The sequence below is a fragment of the Takifugu flavidus genome, chromosome 15 (genome assembly GCF_003711565.1).
Source record: "Takifugu flavidus isolate HTHZ2018 chromosome 15, ASM371156v2, whole genome shotgun sequence".
Taxonomy (NCBI): Eukaryota; Metazoa; Chordata; class Actinopteri; order Tetraodontiformes; family Tetraodontidae; genus Takifugu; species Takifugu flavidus.
This window is the reverse complement of record NC_079534.1, coordinates 6,836,369-6,855,111: the sequence shown is the minus strand read 5'-3', so window position 1 is coordinate 6,855,111 and position 18,743 is coordinate 6,836,369. Positions and strand designations below refer to the sequence as shown.

The window sequence follows — 18,743 nt, the reverse complement described above, 5'->3', positions numbered from 1 at the left end:
CCTCTTTTGCTGTATCTTCCATTTTCCTCCTCCTTTACTCTTCTGTCTAATAGCAAGAGTCTCTGGTACTGCTGGGTTCTTCCTGTTAAAGGGACATTTTTCCTGTTTTCTGTTTGCGCTGTCAGACTGTAAATGCTCGTGAGACAATGTTGATTGTAACTGAGGTGTATATATCAATTGAGTTGTTTGTGTAGATGTGAAGTCTTTTGTTGGTTCAAAATGTTGGCCTTCTATTCTGAATTTTTTGACAATATCTGAACTAAAGACATGTTTTCTCATGTCTTTTGTTCAGTTCTTACTGCTGACTGTTCTAATGATATTGTAGTTATATGCAGAACTACAATGAACCTGGAGGCATCTAAATTTATATTGATCATGTCAATCAACTTCTTTGAACAGTGATTTTAGCCATAAAAGCAATCAACAAATGGTGGGATTGGTTATTTATCATTCAGGATGATCGTTGTTGAGACTTCAAGCTTCAATATTCCAACTTCCCGCTGTACTTTTTTTAAAAATGAGGTTAAAAGAAAGTCAGAGACAGCATTGATTACATTGTAAATGTAAGTGTTAAACCTTTTTAATTATGAAGGAGCGCCGAGAGCAGGGTGTCTAACGGAGACGGATGACTGATGAAGCCAAAACAGAACGCTGCAGCAAGTCTTAATGAGTCAACCAGGGAGTGGCTGTCAAACATAAATGACAAGCTGGCAGCCTGCATGCACCAGGGTATAGCCGTTCATGCAGGTATGTAACATATGAACACGAACACGAACAACATGGGCAATAATCCCTGCTACTGGATATTGAACTGGTTTGGTCGCTGAATGGTGATGGTGTCCCTCTCCCCTAAAGCGTCTCTGTCTCAGACCTGACTGATGAGCTTAAAGGGTGAAAAGATTAAGCTCAATGTTCAGCGTGTCCGACGTGTCAATCATAACATGGAAAGCTGCATTTTCACTGTTGCTGCAGTATCAGAGATTACTGCTTTGAAGCGCAGGACTAAATATCCCTGCATTACCGTGCTGAAATACAGACCTAAAAATCCAAGATTATACTTCAGTAAAATAAAGCCTTTAGGCCTAATCCATATTCAAAGTCTTGTCTCTAGCTGAGCGCTGGGCCTCTGTAACCCAGTTCTGATGGCTGTTGTTGGGAAAAGCTGCTTTATAACTGGTCAGTTGTATGATGAGGTCTTGGATACGGTCTGTTGAGCTGACCTATATTTGGCTGCGTGTCCCGTCTTCAGTCAGAACCAGAGCTTCCTTCTTGGTCTGTAATGACTGCAGGCAGGCTAATCGTGGAGTTTTTAAGACTTGGCATAAAACCAAGAGCGGGGCTGAAAGTGGCCGGAAAACATCTCCATCTGATCAAGCTTTCAATGCATGCAGACACACTTAGCAGCCATTTCTCATCAGTACTGGTATATAAGTATTAACTTGATCGAATCCCCCTTTTTTAATGAAAGAATGGGATCATAGCAGAGAGTACTGCTGTGACATCATATAACGCTGCACTGAGCAGAAGAATTCAAAGGAAAACAGAGAGAGTGTGAATAATGTGATGCTTGTAGTGTGGGTGGAGCTGCTGGGCTCAGGTGTGCTTCAACAACGCAGGTTCAGAGCCAGCCAACACTTTCTCCCCCCTTTGGCAGTGTGCTGTCTGACGGAGCAGAAACATGGTGAAAAGATGAGGACAAATAGGTCAAAAGAAGAGAAGTAGGAGAGAGGGGGAGGAGACAAAGTTGAGAGGCACGAAGAACGATGAAAAAGTCATGAATTCTCGGTAGCAAGGTGGCTGCTAATGAAAAATTGAAGCTGAAAAACAGTGACAGTTGATGGAGAAAGAGAGTAGAGGATAAAGAGCCAAGTGGAAGCCATGCAAAGGTGGGTCAGCCACATCATCAGCTACAGTGACCACACCGTTGCCTAGCAGCATGCAAGAAAAGCTTTTTCTCCTGTCTCTTACCCCCCCACCCCAACCCACCCCACACTTGTCTCACTGTCTTTCCACTCCTCCTTCCATTTCTTCAGTTCCCCTCACTCTTTTCCAAACATATCCTTCCACTCCTGTTGTACTTCAGCACTGGCTGCTGCTCTCTCAATGTGACAGTTAGAGAGAGAGAGTGTGTGTGTGTGTGTGTGTGTGTGTGTGTGTGTGTGTGTGTGTGTGTGTGTGTGTGTGTGTAAAGCTGACTGATGCAGCTGTTACAGCAGCTCTGTACTGTGTCAGGATTACATACACATGTGAGGTCCGTGTCCATGCTCAGATACAGGCTGACACATGGCATCAAGCATGGAGGCATGAGAATGTGTGTTTATCTGGGTTTGTGTCTGAGGTTTGAGGATTTTAGGGACTCTTACTGAACTTGACTGTCCCAGTTCCAGAATCGGAAATCTTCCAGTGGTTTCCCAGGAAATCTGGAAACTGGACAAACTGAAATTGCCAAAAAAAATTCCATCTTCCCTGGATGTTTTTAGCGTCCTTGAGGTGATCAGATTGAAGTGACACAGCAGTTATCAGTGAAAATTTGCATTTTCTCGGGGGGCAAAACCAAAATATGAACTAAAGTAAATTTCAAAAGGATTCTACAGACAGGAAATGAGGACAAGGATGCTGCTGACTGTGTTTCCAGTGAAAACCAGATTATGGAAGGACAAATTGTTTATTTATTTGGTGTTGTTTTGTGGTTCTTTTTTTAGTTCTTGGTCTGGGTGGTTGTTTTGATGTAGATACACTTGTGGGGCATCAGCTGACCTTCAGCTTGACCTTCAGACCTTCAGTTCTTGTCTTTCCTCACTGTGGAGCATCTATCCTGGGAAAGACCAGTCACATGTCTTGTTTGTGTGTCGTCAGGACTCATTTGTGTACAGTTCTGTCGCTGTGAAACCACAATTAATCAAAGAACAAACAGCTGCAATGTGGAGCATGTTCATGAATGTAGCTGAATGTTAAAGTTCTCTAAAATATTTCACCAAAAATCTGCATCTCGCAGAAATGGAGGAAGTCCTTGTTTGAACCGTTTTCCATATGAAAGTCATGTTTCAACTTCACTCTTCCTTTTTGTTTAACTTTCAGTTATTCCTCCAAAATCAGGCAGCTTCACACTGTTCTGACAGATGAATCTGCAAAGATGTTTAGGAAAAAGAACACCGAGTGCACCAGAGAAGTGATGAAGTACAGCAGACGTTTATCAGCTATCTGTACTCTCAGTCCTGTCTACTGTGGATCTGTGACTGATTAAATAAAGAAAATGAAAGAAAAACCTTAAGCTACTTACAAGCTGGCGAAGTCTCCATATTTGTATGTTATTGCTGCGGAATGTAGGAGGTGAAGGTGTGACATCCTCTCAGACGAACCGCCGAGTGTCAGACTTTAACGATAGTAAAGGTTTTTTCTTTGTTCTTTTCTTCATGTTTCAGGAGGTATGCCAGTGCCTGAGGTGGCGTCTGACACCGCCAGCGCTGCCGCCATGTTGAGCCCAGTCCTCAATGCCTCCAATGGAGACGGTTCCGAGTCTGAAACCACGTCTGCCATCCTCGCCTCAGTCAAAGAACAGGTGTGTGACTTACTTTGCAATTATAATGAGTATTTTCAAAGTTTTAGGGTTAAGGTTGGAAGTGGGTTAGGGTCAGGGTTAGGGGGGTGTTCAGTTGGGATGGTTTGGGCTTGGGTCAGGAGGAGAAAGTCCTCATAAGAAATGCAAGGATGTGTGTGTGTCTGTGTGTATTACAATTACTAAAACTGGAACACCAGAAAAGATTAGAAATATTTCCGTGGGCATTTTTCAGTGGGACAGGAGGATGAAAGACGGCCGCCGAAGCTGATGATGGCGCAGCCATCTGAGCTAACATGCTACAGCCCCTGCGCTGATCTGGGTACAGGCCCTCGGTGCCTGTCAAAACACACCTTTTGTCTGATTTATCTGAACTGTACAGGAAACAGACAAAGCTGATTTTTAATTTTTGGTTGTAAAATTTAAAAAATGGAAATGCCAGTTTGTTTTGTTGTTATTGCTAAGCAAAGTCACAACAGAATTCGGTGATGCTTCAACAAACAGTTTTTGACACCTTTCATCAACAGACAATATGGGACACTAATCCCTAGTGTTTGTCAGGTTATATTACAGCAAGTGTGCATGTCCAGCCACAAAAACAGCCAATATCAGTTAAGCCAGCTACGTAATATATATATATATATATATATATATATATAGATATATATATATATATATATACACACACACACACACACACACATATACATGTATATATGTATATATGTATATATACAGTATATGTATCATTCAAATGGTGCCCTCCCTCCCTGCTGAAGTTTTGGAGACATGGTGGTGTTGTTACCTGTGTGTGTGTGACCCTGAAAATGTATAAAATCTGCATCAGTTTCATTTATTATTCCAGAAAACATCTGGATCTAGATGTTTTCTTTGTTTTTTGTATCTTAGAAATAATTTATAGGGTCTTCTGCCCAATAGGCAGCGGCTGGCAACAAACATCTGCCTGAATCGATGGACTGTTGCCCTCCAGCCTTTCATTCAGTCTCCTTACTGGGGCATTTTTCCTTTCAGATGCTTCCTGAAGTCCAGCTCCTCATGGGGCTGGTGGTGGTTCTCATATTAAACTGACCCAGTCGATCAAAGCTGTACACACTCTTGCTGGTGGCCGGATCCCTCCTGTTGCTTCTGCGTATTTCCTTCACAATATGCAGGGAACACTGGTTACAGAACGCAGGTGCTTGGGCAGATTCGACCAAAAGCTGTTGTTTTTGTCCAGCTGTTGTTACTGAGTCTGGCAGTGTCGTTACCTGTAGTCATGATTTCAATTTGATTTTAGATTAATCTATCCCTGATTTTCTGGGTTCACTTCACTTACAGCATAGACTGATTGATAAACTGATAAATGTTTGGTTTGTGGTTGTCCAGATGTGTATCAGGGATTGTGGTTTTGATTTTGATGTGAAGTAAATTTATCCAGGTTAAATAAATATGCTCAGCAAATTAATGTCAGTGAAAATGGACGACTAAATCGTCTGTTTACGTACTACATAAGATAGAAAATAAATCCTCCAGAGGTAACCCCAGAGCTGGCCTGGTCCCTTCAGTCTCTTTGAGAGGCTGGGATTAAGTAATTTTGATGTTCAATCTTCTACAACAAGATGATTTGGTTGTTAACAGGAAAAAGAATGATGTCAGAGTCTCAACTGGGACATTTCAACCAGTCAAGAAGGTTCTTTTATGGAAAAATAAGAACGAGGGGTTGTGGTATAGGCCCATTGACATCACTGCCAGATTCAATATTAATCCACGCGGAGTTTGTCAGAATATTTCATCTGGACCAAAGTGTTGAACACATGACCTGTTGCACATTAAAATTAAATCAGCTTATTCTCGCTCCAGTTAACTTTGGAATACGCATCATCTTCATCAGTATGGTAGCTTTGTTTATGTTTAAATGTCGTTTTAGTTGTGATTACATTTTCTCATTTTCAGTTAAAGGCTGTGCGAAGGTGGATGAAGCTATGGTGAAGCATCTGGCCTCATCAGGGTATTAAAGTGTTGAATAAGTGGACGTTCAAATACTCGGGTTATGATTTGGAGTCTTATAACGTAGTTCACCTACATGTTCACATTTTGTATTAAATTCATTTTATTCTTAAGAACAGGGTGATTAAATACTTATAAATATACTTATTAAATACATATAAATACACATATATATACATATATAGACTTGACACAAGGGCAGCAGTTGTTTCCTTGGATGCGATAATTTGAATTTTGTGTGCTGGGACACTTTTTTATCTCAGACTTGGGCCTGAGTAGACCTGAGCAAGCATGTGAATCTGTACGACAACGCCGCAAACTGAACAACGGTACAGCCAAAAATAAAGCTATTACTGACTGTGTACAGTTAAATAACATTAGCATTTAAACATTAGTTCTCATGTCAATTCTCAAGACAATAGCTGAAGATAACAAAAATGAGGCATGTTTTTATGCAAACACTAGCACATGCTAGCATATCACATAAGTAGGGTTAAAACACACGTGTGCGCGCACGCACACACACACACACACACAAACACACACACCAGGAGACCCCTGCTGCTCTTTCTCCTGTTTCCTTCCACCCATTAGAGATTGATTATCCATTCATCGTTGTTTTTGTCACATCTGTCACCTTTTGTCCTGGAACAGTTCATCATCTGAGCTGTCCACACATCTGCTGTTGGCGGAGGATGGTGTGAAGTGTCTTGCCTTGAACACTCATTCATATACGAGATGTGAGCATCTGAACTACCGTCATGTTGAAGGGCGGATAAAGAAAACGAAGCAGTGGGTATTACTTATTGGTCAGAGCCGTTGTCCAAATAACCTGCCAAAAGAATTTAGCCCTTAAATTACATATAAAAATGGTTATTGCAGTAGTAGTAGCATTTTTCTCAGTGAAGATCCATCTATCTGGGCCCGTCCATTAAAGCAAAGTGCTGACTGTTTTAATTTCTGCTATTACTATGTAATAGCAGCAAAGAAGCCTCAAAGAAGCTGAAGAAGTTAACAAGGAAGCCAGGCACAGAGTGTAACACCTCTACCTTTCCTGTATGTCTGGATGCATTTACAAGCCGTTCAATTCTGTAAGAACATCGCTATCTATTATTTAAAACTCTTTCTGTGCGTGGACCATTTTCTTATTTTGGTATATTGGGGAAATGACCTGAATCTAAATTACACATTTCTGCAAGGTTTGCAGAATGACAGGAGAAGCTGGGCTTTTAGCCTTTTCATGCATGAATCTATCGAGATTTTTTTTAGATGTTCTATTACACTTCAGGAAAAAATAAATATTTAGAATGATTTTTTTCTTGACCGCTATATCCCTTTTCGGGGTCACAGCAAGCTTGCTGGAGCCTATCCCAGCTGCATATGAGTGAAGGCAGAGTACTGCTGGTGACTCATTCATGGCCCTATGTGAGCATTTGAAGGTAAGATACCGTGCACAAGGGTACCTCAGTGCTTTGACGGTGTCCTGGCACCTCCCTGGGCTACCAGAACACCTTCCAAGTTTTGTCCGCACTAGAGCTTTTGAACCAGGAACCCTCTGCTTCTCAGCCCCGTCCAGACTAAGCTACCACCACCTCCTTTAAAACTTTAAAAGTCACAGTGCTGTTTTTCCACTTTGCATGAAGGAGGTAAAATATAAATGTAAAGTTAATAGTCAAGTTACAATATTTCCAGTTTTTTTAACTGACTAATTATATAAGCAGCTATTACATTACATTTGATTTACACTGCAGACTGTACACGGACATAATTCCACAGATGATACATGGCACCCTTCAGTCTGTAGGTGCCCACATGTGGGAATAGTCATGGATAAGAAAATGGGACATTGAGAGAATATAATTATGTGGCCTTGGACAAACATCTTTTTATTTCCTACAGTTCAATTTTAGAAATGAAGCCTAATCTGCTGGTCATTTACCTGACAAGAGTCTCGTACCGGCTGCTGTTAGTGCTCTGCATAAAGGTAAAAGCGTTCTGTTGTACAAAGAGAAACATGTGTGCAGTCACTGTCTCAGTGACAAAGGAGCACAACTGTGCATTCAAGCGTAACAGAAATGACTGAAAGAGGACGACACAACCTGTAAACAGCAGATCCAAACAGTCACTTTATAATCAGCATGACTCATACTGGTCAGGACAACAGTTTCAGTCTAATTGCTATAAAGCAGAAGAGTCTCTGAGGTCAGACAGAGCACAGAGCATGTCACACTGAGAGTTAATAAGGCTACATTAAAAACAAAAACAACATTGTTTTTCTGCTTAAACTTTTGTTAGTGTTTGATACATGCCGTGTTCTTTGTATTGATCATATTTTATCGGCCTAATTGGCAACAAAAGCAACCGGACAGTTTAGTGTCCTGTAAATTTTAGTATGTGAGATGAAAAAAGTGCTGGTGGTGAGTCATTCGGCTCATTTGCTGGTGTTTTCCTGCAGCACGCCTGATAATCAGCCTTTCTTCCTCCTCCCACTGCTTCTACTCCATTTGTTTATTAAGGATTAATTAAGATTAATTTACCAGGGCTACCTCATTAAATTGCCAAATATAGATCTCGTCAAACTTCACAGCAGAGTTATTCATGAGTTTCCAAGTAGATCAAATAATTAGTCTGTTTTTACTTCTTCAGCGTATAGAAAAGAGACATTTTGGAGTGGCAGAATCCCAAATATGTGGTGTGGTCTATCAGAAGGCCGATATAAGAAGTATAAAAAGCAGCATGTGTCCATGGTTTCATGTACAGCAGAGGTACTAGATCAGATGAGAACAATCATGCTGTCGTGGCTTTTCTATCAAAGGTATTTCTTATCTGTGTGCTCCCGGAAACTCATTTCATTGTACCTTAATAATTTAAAGGATATTAGAGCCAAGAAAGCCAATAAGCTTTGAATACTAAGAAGAGCGAACATCCAATCAGGGTTAAATTTTCCCTTCCTGTGGGACAACCAGCTCCTGTACCATCGGACAATACGCCATCGCCACAACATCAGTGGTCTTGGAAATAGCTCTCATGACATTTTCCCAGTGTACACACCCCCGGCTGAAACATCTAAATGCCAAGTGAACACCAGAGGGTACAATTAGGCTTCCCTACACTGAAGAGAAAAGGCCTCCCATGAAACCCAACACTTTATAAAGTCATTTATTTTACTAATTGCTTTAATGGTGTTTTCATGGCCAGCCTTTTCCTGTCTGCTCCCGGCTGTCTGCCAACTTTTGTTAATTGGCTCTACTTATTACCGTAAACCAGTTGACCAGTAATTAAATAGGAAATTTGTTTCCATAAGATAAAAATCATGATTATATTTTCCCTTTATAGTTGAAAGGCCCTGATTGCCTTCACATATGAAGACAGACACAATAAAATCCAGGCTTGTGAGCATCTGTATTAACTGTTCCTGTTTGTTCTTTAAAGCTGATTTTATGACCTGTCCGTCAGTGTGCAGCCTCACCCATGGAAACAGCCCACAGAAATTTGAATACAACGTAAATGGAAGGTGGAGATTTGCATGCATATTCACTGTCGGCGTGCAAGCTGTGGAGGTATCGCGATCGATCTAGTTCCCGTCTATAGAGAAGGAAAAGGACAAGTTCAAAAACAACTGAGGAGAAACCAGCTTGAGCAGGTGTACAAATGTGGGCTGGAACGTTTCACAGTTGTGGAGAGATGGACTCAGCTTGCTTCTGGGTATGGATGCTTAGTTTTTCAGATTGAATTTTGTTGTCCACTTGCATTGGTAAAGGATCTATAATAAAAAAGAATCTTTCAGCGAATAAGCATTAGCTCAGCTCCTTCTTTACCCTCATCACCATAATTTCTTTCTCCCTGCTTGGCCGCTGCCATGTGTTTCCTTTGGCCACTGGAACCAGAGATAGATCACTCAAAGCTTTAAGGGAATCTTTCTGTCCATTTAACCTTAAAGATGGATTTTCCTCTGCCGAGCTGTTGAGCCACACATGTCTCGACTCTGCTCGATAAAAGCTCCTTCAGCAGCATTTTGTTCTAGTCTGTGAAAATTGAAAAGAGTTTGAAAGATACTGAAGGATATGTTGAGGCTTGTGCGTTTGAGCATTACTATATGATGGGACACACAATTTCATTAGCAATAGGCTAAAGAATGGGATAATATGGAAAACATTAAATCGATATTCCACGCACGTAGCTTCAGCTCAGTGCAACAGAAGATATGCTAATGCTAATGTTTACATATTTAATCCTGGCCAATCATATGCGTGGAACAGACAGCTTCACAGACATTTAATGCAGCACTTGCAACTGATCAATCTCCCTTAAACTCTCATCATGCCTTATAGATTGTTGGAACCAATATATCCAAGCAGAAAAAAAAGAAACGAGTTGTGCAGAGGCAGAACCATGAGGTGGAAAATCCACCATATAGAATAATTTTATCTATGTTAAAATTCAAATACTGATGAGATTTCCCCTAAAGTAGCTTTCCAAAGTTTTAAAGCTTCAACTACTTCCATTTATCTGGTGGAATCCGAGGCTGAACTTGTGAATTCCATGTGTGTGTGTGTTTGTGTGTGTGTGTGCCCATCAATTTCATCTTCTCTCCGTCCTGACATTTCACCCAGCCTCTCCTTTATCCCCCTGCTGCTTTTTGGTTGTAGGCCGATGGTCGTGTAATGGTGGGTGGGGCTGTTGTGGGGGCAGATGGTCTTGTGAAAGAGAGAGAGAGAAGTAGAGGGAGAGAGGCAAAGAGCCACTGGCGAGCGGCGGGCTTTTCTGCAGGGTCAGTCGGTGGGAGGGCCCATTGTGATGCAACGTTGCATAAATAATGCCACGGGGCTTCTAAATGCTGCGTTGCCATAGCGACCTTTGTGCCTCAATGAACACTGTGTGAGAGAGGAGACAGAGAGAGAGAGAGAAAGAGAGGGAGAGAGAGTCAGCTCAAGTGACACTTGTAGTCTCTCTATTAGTTTGCGTTTGAGCCTGGACACACGAGTGTTTGCAGGACGGACACGGGCAACACTTCTTCTGCTCTGTGACGGAGAAACGGCAGGAAAGTTTTTCTCCTCCTACAATGAAGCATGGTCCACGTGAAGGTACATGGGTCTCTGCTGCTCCTTCTCTCTCGCTCTCTTTTTTCTCGGAAATTCCATCAGAGTTGAGCAGGTGTCTGCCTGTTGGCTCCGAAATGGAGGGAGAGCAGACTGGTGGGGGCGGAGGAGTGGGTCTGTGTCGGTGTGTGCCTGTGTGTGTGTGTGTGTGTTCTTGTGGGGGGTCGGGAGGTTAGTTGTGGTTTTGTTTGGATGTGTTTGAAAAGAAATATTTACTCCTCAGTGCAGAAGTTCATCAGCAGCTCAGTTCCAATAGGGCAACAGACAAGTAATGAAAGAGCATAAAACTTGTTTTTTTCTAACCACTTAAAGTGTTGTTTTTTGTTTTTTTTACAGACAAATGTTAATGTTATGTTTAGGCTTCTTGGTGGATTTTGTTGCAGCTGTATAATGAAATAGAACTCAACCACCTGATCTGTGTGAGTTTTGCATTCAAACGGAAAGAGAACATTTCAAAAATCAAACATCTTACATACATCGCAGTTGTGCACGGCATTTACAATACATTGCACACTAGTGCATATCTTCAAATTGATTTTATGTAGCAATCATAAGAACATATCCTGATGCTGGTGCGGATGATGTTTCTTCAGAGGCCACTAAAAACATATCTGGATTAAAATGAAATAAAAGCGTGTAAGAGTCAACATAGTGATGAGTCCGGAGCCACCCGATCCTTTGATGTGCATCGTATGTGTGTTTGCCTGTCATTTTTAATATTAGGACATTGACACACTAATCCTTCATTCTGTGCACTTGTTATCATTATGGTGGAAAAGACTGAAGGTGCCTTGGGCATCGTCCGTGTCCAGGCTCCCATGATGCTTTGCTCTTTATACACACACTGAGTGCATCTATAAATAATCCAGGTAAATAAAGGGAATTTTACATGTTTCCTTTAAGCCTAAACCTCACTTTGTGTGTATGTATAGTTTGTTTGTTTTTTTGCAACATTTTCCACACTACACCATGTGATGCTGAATTTCCTTGGGTTCTGTTGTTTGGTGCTTCAAACATTATAATCTAATAATTAAACAGAAGCTAATTTAACAGCTCAAAGGATCTCAGCAGCAGTATAATAACTTGTTTCATCAGTCCTGCGGCTATCTGCTTTTACTGTTATTCGGGGTGTTTTTATTTACAAATTTTTCCATGGTCACTTTATCATACAATGATTCTTGGGGAATGCATTGTGGTTACAGAAAAGACTGAGATTCTGAGCATTTGTGTGGTAGTTGTGGATCACTCAATCACGTGTTCCTGACCCTTTTGTTTTGCAAATATCCATTCACTCCAAGCAGTCATTCACCTTTGTCTGGTGGCCTATGCATGGAATCCCATTCAGTTCCTCTGGATTACTAAAATCTACACTGTATGGCAGGTATAATTTCATTATCTTAAACCTGCTTTGAAACTCACAGCGGGATGTCAACACAAAATGGGACACTGACAGTTTTCTGGTGCTGCAGGAACAGATGATGATCTGTTCAGGTTGTGTTCAAGTTCTCTTGCATCCCCTCTTTTTTCTCAGTTGGTTTCCCAGTATGCTCTTCTCTGCCCTTTTCTTCATCATCTACCTGAGAAAAGTAACCCCGCATCTCAAACTTGGGTCTAATTGTCTCATCATCACACTTCGGGTATTGAAACCCACTTTGTGGTTTCAGCGTAATTTAATTTTTGTCTCAAATCATTGGCATCTATAAATACAAATTTTCTCACCAAAGAGGCTTTTTTAGCATCATTTTAGCGACGTCAGCTTAGCACAGATCACCTTTTGATTATGTGCCTTAAGGATAGTTACAAAGCCATCGGGGAGGGGCAAGCTTGTTCCGTTTTGTTCTGTATTTACTTCAAATGTCAATGGAAGTGACGTCAATCAAGTACACATAGTGCACATTTGATGGTGACACCTCTTGTCAGTGGTCTGTTTTTGAAAAAAAAACCACACAATTATTAAATCATAAAACTGACTTTTTGTCATCAGTCAGAAACATAGTACATCCTTTCAAGCGCTCATGTGGAACCTGCAGATGCATTGGGCTGAAAACTACATACATTTGTCCATTAAAAATATATTTTACATAGGTAAATGAGACAAGTATGATGATAAATGTGACCATTGTGTTTTTGTGCATCCCCAGGAGCTGCAGTTTGAACGTCTGACCAGGGAGCTGGAGGCAGAACGACAGATTGTTGCCAGTCAGCTGGAGAGATGCAAGCTCGGCTCTGAGACCGGAAGCATGACCAGCATCAGGTGTGTGTGTGTGTGTGTGTGTGTGTGTGTGTGTGTGTCTCCTACTGGTCACATTCACACTTGCTGATCGGTGTCCAAAATCCTCGTTGGTGTCCGACACTGTTTGGTTTCAGAGGTTTTCTTGTGATCGTGTTATTCTCCATATTTACCAGCTGCAGCTGCAACATAAATGACTGTTTTTCATGTTATTCGTGGCTGCTGTATTTCTGGAACTCTCAAATTGTGTATATTTTTTGTATTATTCGGTTTTAAAAGTCATGTAAAACTGAAACTCATCCATACCAATAACTCAAATAAGATCTTTGATACACTCAATAATAAAAGTAAACTGATGTTAATTATTCATTCAAAAAGATTCATAAGTAAGTTTGAATTCTTACTTTCTTAAGTCAGAGACAAATGACTGAAATGCACCACTTGATACATCTGTAATAAAAGTTTAGTGCAGCTTACTTCAGGCCTACCTGAGAAACCTATATGTCATTTCTGGTTTTTTAAATATAAAAACAAAGGCTTTATTTATTTATTTTTTATTAAGTGCAAAAAATAACCCAAAACCTTTGGAACTTGAGGCTCATGTGTTGTTTTCAGAAGAAGCAGAGCAGCAGATGTCTCACTCACAGCCTTATTGACCTCGTTGGATGTGCACAGCACATCTTCAGAGAGGATATAGATCTGTCAAAAACTCACCGACAGAATAAAGTTTATCGATGGGATCAAGTTCTCCAAACTGCAGCATAATGTCTGAGGGGGGGATTATACAGTTCAAAGAAAACACGTGACACCTGAGATTCCAGCGGAGTTAGACCGGGTCATATCAGCTCTCAGTATGTCTTGTGTGAACAATAGATGTTTAAAACCTCCATCAGGGCCTTGCAGCCTCACATAGGAGCCATCTGACATTTACGCTTGTTACGACTTTCAAGACCATCATCAGAAATCCAGAGGTTTTAGAATTCTGCTGACATGACTTAGAGTGAAATAAGGCAGATTCCTGCTCCTTCATGGCAGGCACAGCAGGGTTCACTCAGGCTTTTCCCTGATTTCCTTAACTCTGAGTTCCATTCTATTGCAAACATTAAAAATGTAAGAAAAAATGGATTTTACCATTTAAAGAACATAGCCAGAGCTTGCCCCTTTCTCTCCCGTGCTACCACTGTGACACTAATGGATGCTTTTATCTTCATTCGTATTAACTACTGTCATAACGCTTCGCTTTCTGGTCTTTCAAAAAAATAAAAATCAACATTTACGGAGCTCAATCGGCACGTGTGTTGGCGAAGACCATAAGGCGGGCACATATTACACTATTTTAAAATCACTGCATTGGCTCCCTCTGTATTTTGGGGTTCAGTTGAAGGTCCTTTTAATGGATTTTAAATGTCTTAGGGGTCTTGGACACCTTATTTTTAAGAATTCCTTTTGTCATGTGAACTCATGGACCCTGAGGTCCTCTGGCACTGATCTCTTAGTGATCCACAATGTTAGACCATGAACTTATGGCGAGGCATCTTTCTAGCAGGTCCCCGTCTGTGGAATCACCTGCTGGAGGAACTGAGGGCAACAGAGAATACTAATATTTCTAAAGGCAGGCTCAATACCCATCTGTTTAATTTGGCTAATATCCTATTTTCTTATTTAATTTAATTTTAGTCCTTTATTCAATTTTTATTTTTTGAGTTTATTTTAGCTTTCTAAATTTATTTTCAATGTCTATATATTTTTTATACTTACAGCCTTTGCAGTTTTATGTTTTTTTTTATTCCATATCTCCATTACATTTTTTTTCTCAATACCACCAGTGTTTCCCTAGTGGGGGTCTGTGCCGGGGGCTGTGATCTGTAGTCAGGTGAGCATATACTGTAGCTAAGCGTGTACCCTGGGGATGGGGGTGGGGGTGGGGGGATAGGTGCCCTGGCTCAGTGTAGACGCTTTACTGCGTTGCTGTTTCCTGACCTGGCTCCTCTCTATTCTGCCACGTTTTCAAGATGAGTGCGTGTGTGCGTGCGTGTGCGTGTATATGCTGGGTGGGAGCTGCTTTTATTCATGCAATCCACTTTGTGCTATATTTTTCTTGTATGAATAGTGCTTTATGAGTCAAGTTTGATGGACTGATTTATTGATCGTATGCAAAAGGCCTGTCTTGCCAGCTGCTGTTGGCTGAGCTGGGACCGAGAGAGCAGAGCCAACACGTTCCATACCAGTCCCACTTCCGACCCAACACAATAGTGCTAATGCAGTTAGTTGGCCCTAAGGTCATTATCAGATAATTAACGCCTCTGTTTCCCCTCACACTTATGCACATTAATAAATACAAACGGCCCTCAGTCATCTTTTCTCCTCCGCTTCCATTCCTTCCAGCGACTGTCAATCAAAATTACTCGTCTGCTACCATTATAATTCCTGCTGGGTCTTCTGAAACAGATCCTGATACTACAAGGAATGGGTGCATAGATGTGTTAGATACGGCTGATATAGGATGGAGGAGGTTGTTCTACAAAAACAACACAGTATTGTTACACCAGTGACATGTTTTTATTTTATTTAGTGAAGGACAGAAGTTCCCTGTCTGTTTATAGGCTACTTTATTTGATGAGAAGGTAATCATCAGATGGACAAATTGTTTGGTAAAACACACAGCTAAGTCCACTAAGGTAATATAATGGATTTTCACAATGGCCAGAGCATGTGGATTTTATTGTTCTGTTTGTACTGAATGGTTTTATTCATCACCGTTTGGCTCTAGAACAGACAGGGCGGCATCTATACGGCAGCCACCACAGGAATATATCAAGGAAATAAAAAGAAAATACAAAGAATGTAGGGAAGATTTGGACACTTTCAGTGTTTGTGCTTTAATCTTTAGGTTATTTTAATGTGTTGTTGCCATACTTTAGCTGAAGAGGTTCTTCTCTTAATTAGATGAGACTTTTTAATGCAGTGCAGAACCCAGATAATTATGTTTGGAAAAAATGGACAATTGTAGTGTTTTAATCTGTGTCCGCCCTGCTGACCCCTGTCTTCTCATTTAGCTCATAATGAACCTTAATAGAAATCCAAAGTTGTCCTCAAGTCCAGATCTGTTACTGTCCCATCAGTTACCTGCTAGAACTCTGTCAGTTCAGCTTTGTGTCTAATACAGACAAAATAAAAATGTTCTGTTTAGCACAAATGGGAACAACACCCACTCACAGATGTCCAGTGAAGGGAATCCCTCAAACTCCATAATCTGAAGGAAGCTTCACAATGTTCCTACGTAGAGGCCTTTGAGTTGATGTTCCTTTGGCTTCATTAGCTACAAAATAATAGTGATCTACAGGTTAAAGAAGAGCAACATAATGGATGAGTGTGAAGTGTAGCAGCTTCTGGCATCTCTGTAGTCTGGCTCCTCTGGCATTTTGGAAGAGAAAAACTCTCAGAGGTGCTAATGAGCTCTTCAGTTGTGCTTTTGTTTCCGGTTTTAATCAGGCACCACAGGTCAGCAGGTCTGCCACGACATATGCTACCACTGTGGCGGATTTATCACCTCACTTCATTCCACTGTGTGTGTGTGTGTGTGTGTGTGTGCGCAGCTAAGAGCAGGACATACAGTGGGTATAAAACGTCTTCACAGCTCCACGAAAGTACCGTGTTTTTTGATTGCCACACATGAAATGACGTGTCCTCATGTCAGATTTTCCGCCCTTAATGTGATTTATAGCATGAATAATCCAATTAAAGGAGGCTGAAATTCTAAGGGAGAAAACAAACTTTTGTTGCATAAGTTTGCACTCCCTCTTGTCAGTTGGGTGTGGCTGCGTTCCGAAAAAATCAATCACATTTAAAGCCATGTTCGAGCCCGCATCAGTCCATCTTCTGTCTCCAAGGCAGACAGAAGATTTTTCTTATAAAACATCTTAGCCTGGCTAAAACACACACAAGGTCTCGTATGTGGAAAATGTGCTCCGGTTTGGTGAAACCCAAGGTTGAACTATTCTGGATATAAGTCCAAATGTTAGATTTGGTACAAACCTAAAATACTGCCCATCCCTTAGCGAGCCAGGGGGTGGGAGGTTGGATGATGAAGAGTCCAAATACCAGTCAGTTCTGGAAAAAAAAACAAGAAGAAAATACTGGAACAATGAAGAGAAAATTCACCTTTCAGTGCTACAATAAACCAAAACATGCATCCAAATCAAGCCAAGCTTAATCTGAAGAAGATGAAGCCTCTGGAATGGCCCAACCACTGAACAGACCTGAAGACCTAAACATCTGCGAACAGGGGAGGCCCTCGACAGACCGTCTGACAGATTTGGGGCACTGTTGTGAAGAAGAGTGGGCAAATATTGGCCTGCAGCTGTGTCACTGTCCTGTCCATGGTTGCCGAGTAACTGCTGCACTACAGTCTTTTTCACAATCACAGCAGAGTTTTGATGTATTTCCACTCTGCCTGTAGCACTCTGTCCACTCAGGGTTCACCTGTGACACTGCTCAACCAGAACCTGAGCAGACGAGTAATAAGCAAGCAAGTCTGGCCAGAAACACTGAGAACAGAAACAGTCCTGTCTCATATCTATTGTGTGTGTGTGTGTGGTGTGTGTGTGTGTGTGTGTGTGTGCGCAGCTAAGAGCAGGACATACAGTGGGTATAAAACGTCTTCACAGCTCCACGAAAGTACCGTGTTTTTTGATTGCCACACATGAAATGACGTGAGCTCATGTCAGATTTTCCGCCCTTAATGTGATTTATAGCATGAATAATCCAATTAAAGGAGGCTGAAATTCTAAGGGAGAAAACAAACTTTTGTTGCATAAGTTTGCACTCCCTCTTGTCAGTTGGGTGTGGCTGCGTTCCGAAAAAATCAATCACATTTAAAGCCATGTTCGAGCCCGCATCAGTCCATCTTCTGTCTCCAAGGCAGACAGAAGATTTTTCTTATAAAACATCTTAGCCTGGCTAAAACACACACAAGGTCTCGTATGTGGAAAATGTGCTCCGGTTTGGTGAAACCCAAGGTTGAACTATTCTGGATATAAGTCCAAATGTTAGATTTGGTACAAACCTAAAATACTGCCCATCCCTAAGCGAGCCAGGGGGTGGGAGGTTGGATGATGAAGTGTCCAAATACCAGTCAGTTCTGGAAAAAAAAACAAGAAGAAAATACTGGAACAATGAAGAGAAAATTCACCTTTCAGTGCTACAATAAACCAAAACATGCATCCAAATCAAGCCAAGCTTAATCTGAAGAAGATGAAGCCTCTGGAATGGCCCAACCACTGAACAGACCTGAAGACCTAAACATCTGCGAACAGGGGAGGCCCTCGACAGACCGTCTGACAGATTTGGGGCACTGTTGTGAAGAAGAGTGGGCAAATATTGGCCTGCAGCTGTGTCACTGTCCTGTCCATGGTTGCCGAGTAACTGCTGCACTACAGTCTTTTTCACAATCACAGCAGAGTTTTGATGTATTTCCACTCTGCCTGTAGCACTCTGTCCACTCAGGGTTCACCTGTGACACTGCTCAACCAGAACCTGAGCAGACGAGTAATAAGCAAGCAAGTCTGGCCAGAAACACTGAGAACAGAAACAGTCCTGTCTCATATCTATTTGTGTGTGTGTGTGTGTGTGTGTGTGTGTGTGTGCACGAGCAGAGAGCGTGACTGCTACAGCCCCTGCAAAGTGGTGGAACATAGATGGATAGATAGATGGACGGACTGAGGGTTTAAATAACCTCTTCATTATTATATTTTTAATGGTATGCAATTCAGATTTTAGAGATGTGTGGGTAGGAAAATCACAACCTCAACCTGCAGGTGAGGACGGGCCTGGGGTGTGGTTAGACATGGAC

The 18,743-nt window shown here is 41.4% G+C and overlaps 2 protein-coding genes across 9 annotated transcripts in view; one reads left to right on the top strand and one right to left on the bottom strand.

Moving 5' to 3' along the window:
• The window catches only part of lyn (LYN proto-oncogene, Src family tyrosine kinase), a 162,279-nt gene that overhangs the window by 31,004 nt on the left and 112,532 nt on the right, over positions 1–18,743 (bottom strand).
• ctnnd2b (catenin (cadherin-associated protein), delta 2b) overlaps positions 1–18,743 on the top strand; it is a 79,370-nt gene that overhangs the window by 13,261 nt on the left and 47,366 nt on the right. For 7 of the 8 annotated variants that reach the window (XM_057057510.1, XM_057057509.1, XM_057057503.1 and 4 more), the window contains exons 2-3: positions 3,423–3,559; positions 12,804–12,916. In XM_057057510.1, coding sequence (XP_056913490.1) covers positions 3,428–3,559; positions 12,804–12,916 — 245 coding nt within the window. In that variant the 5' untranslated portion in view covers positions 3,423–3,427. Of the gene's footprint in view, positions 1–3,422; positions 3,560–10,501; positions 10,648–12,803; positions 12,917–18,743 lie in introns of those variants that run through there. The other variant, XM_057057508.1, reaches the window with a different exon arrangement.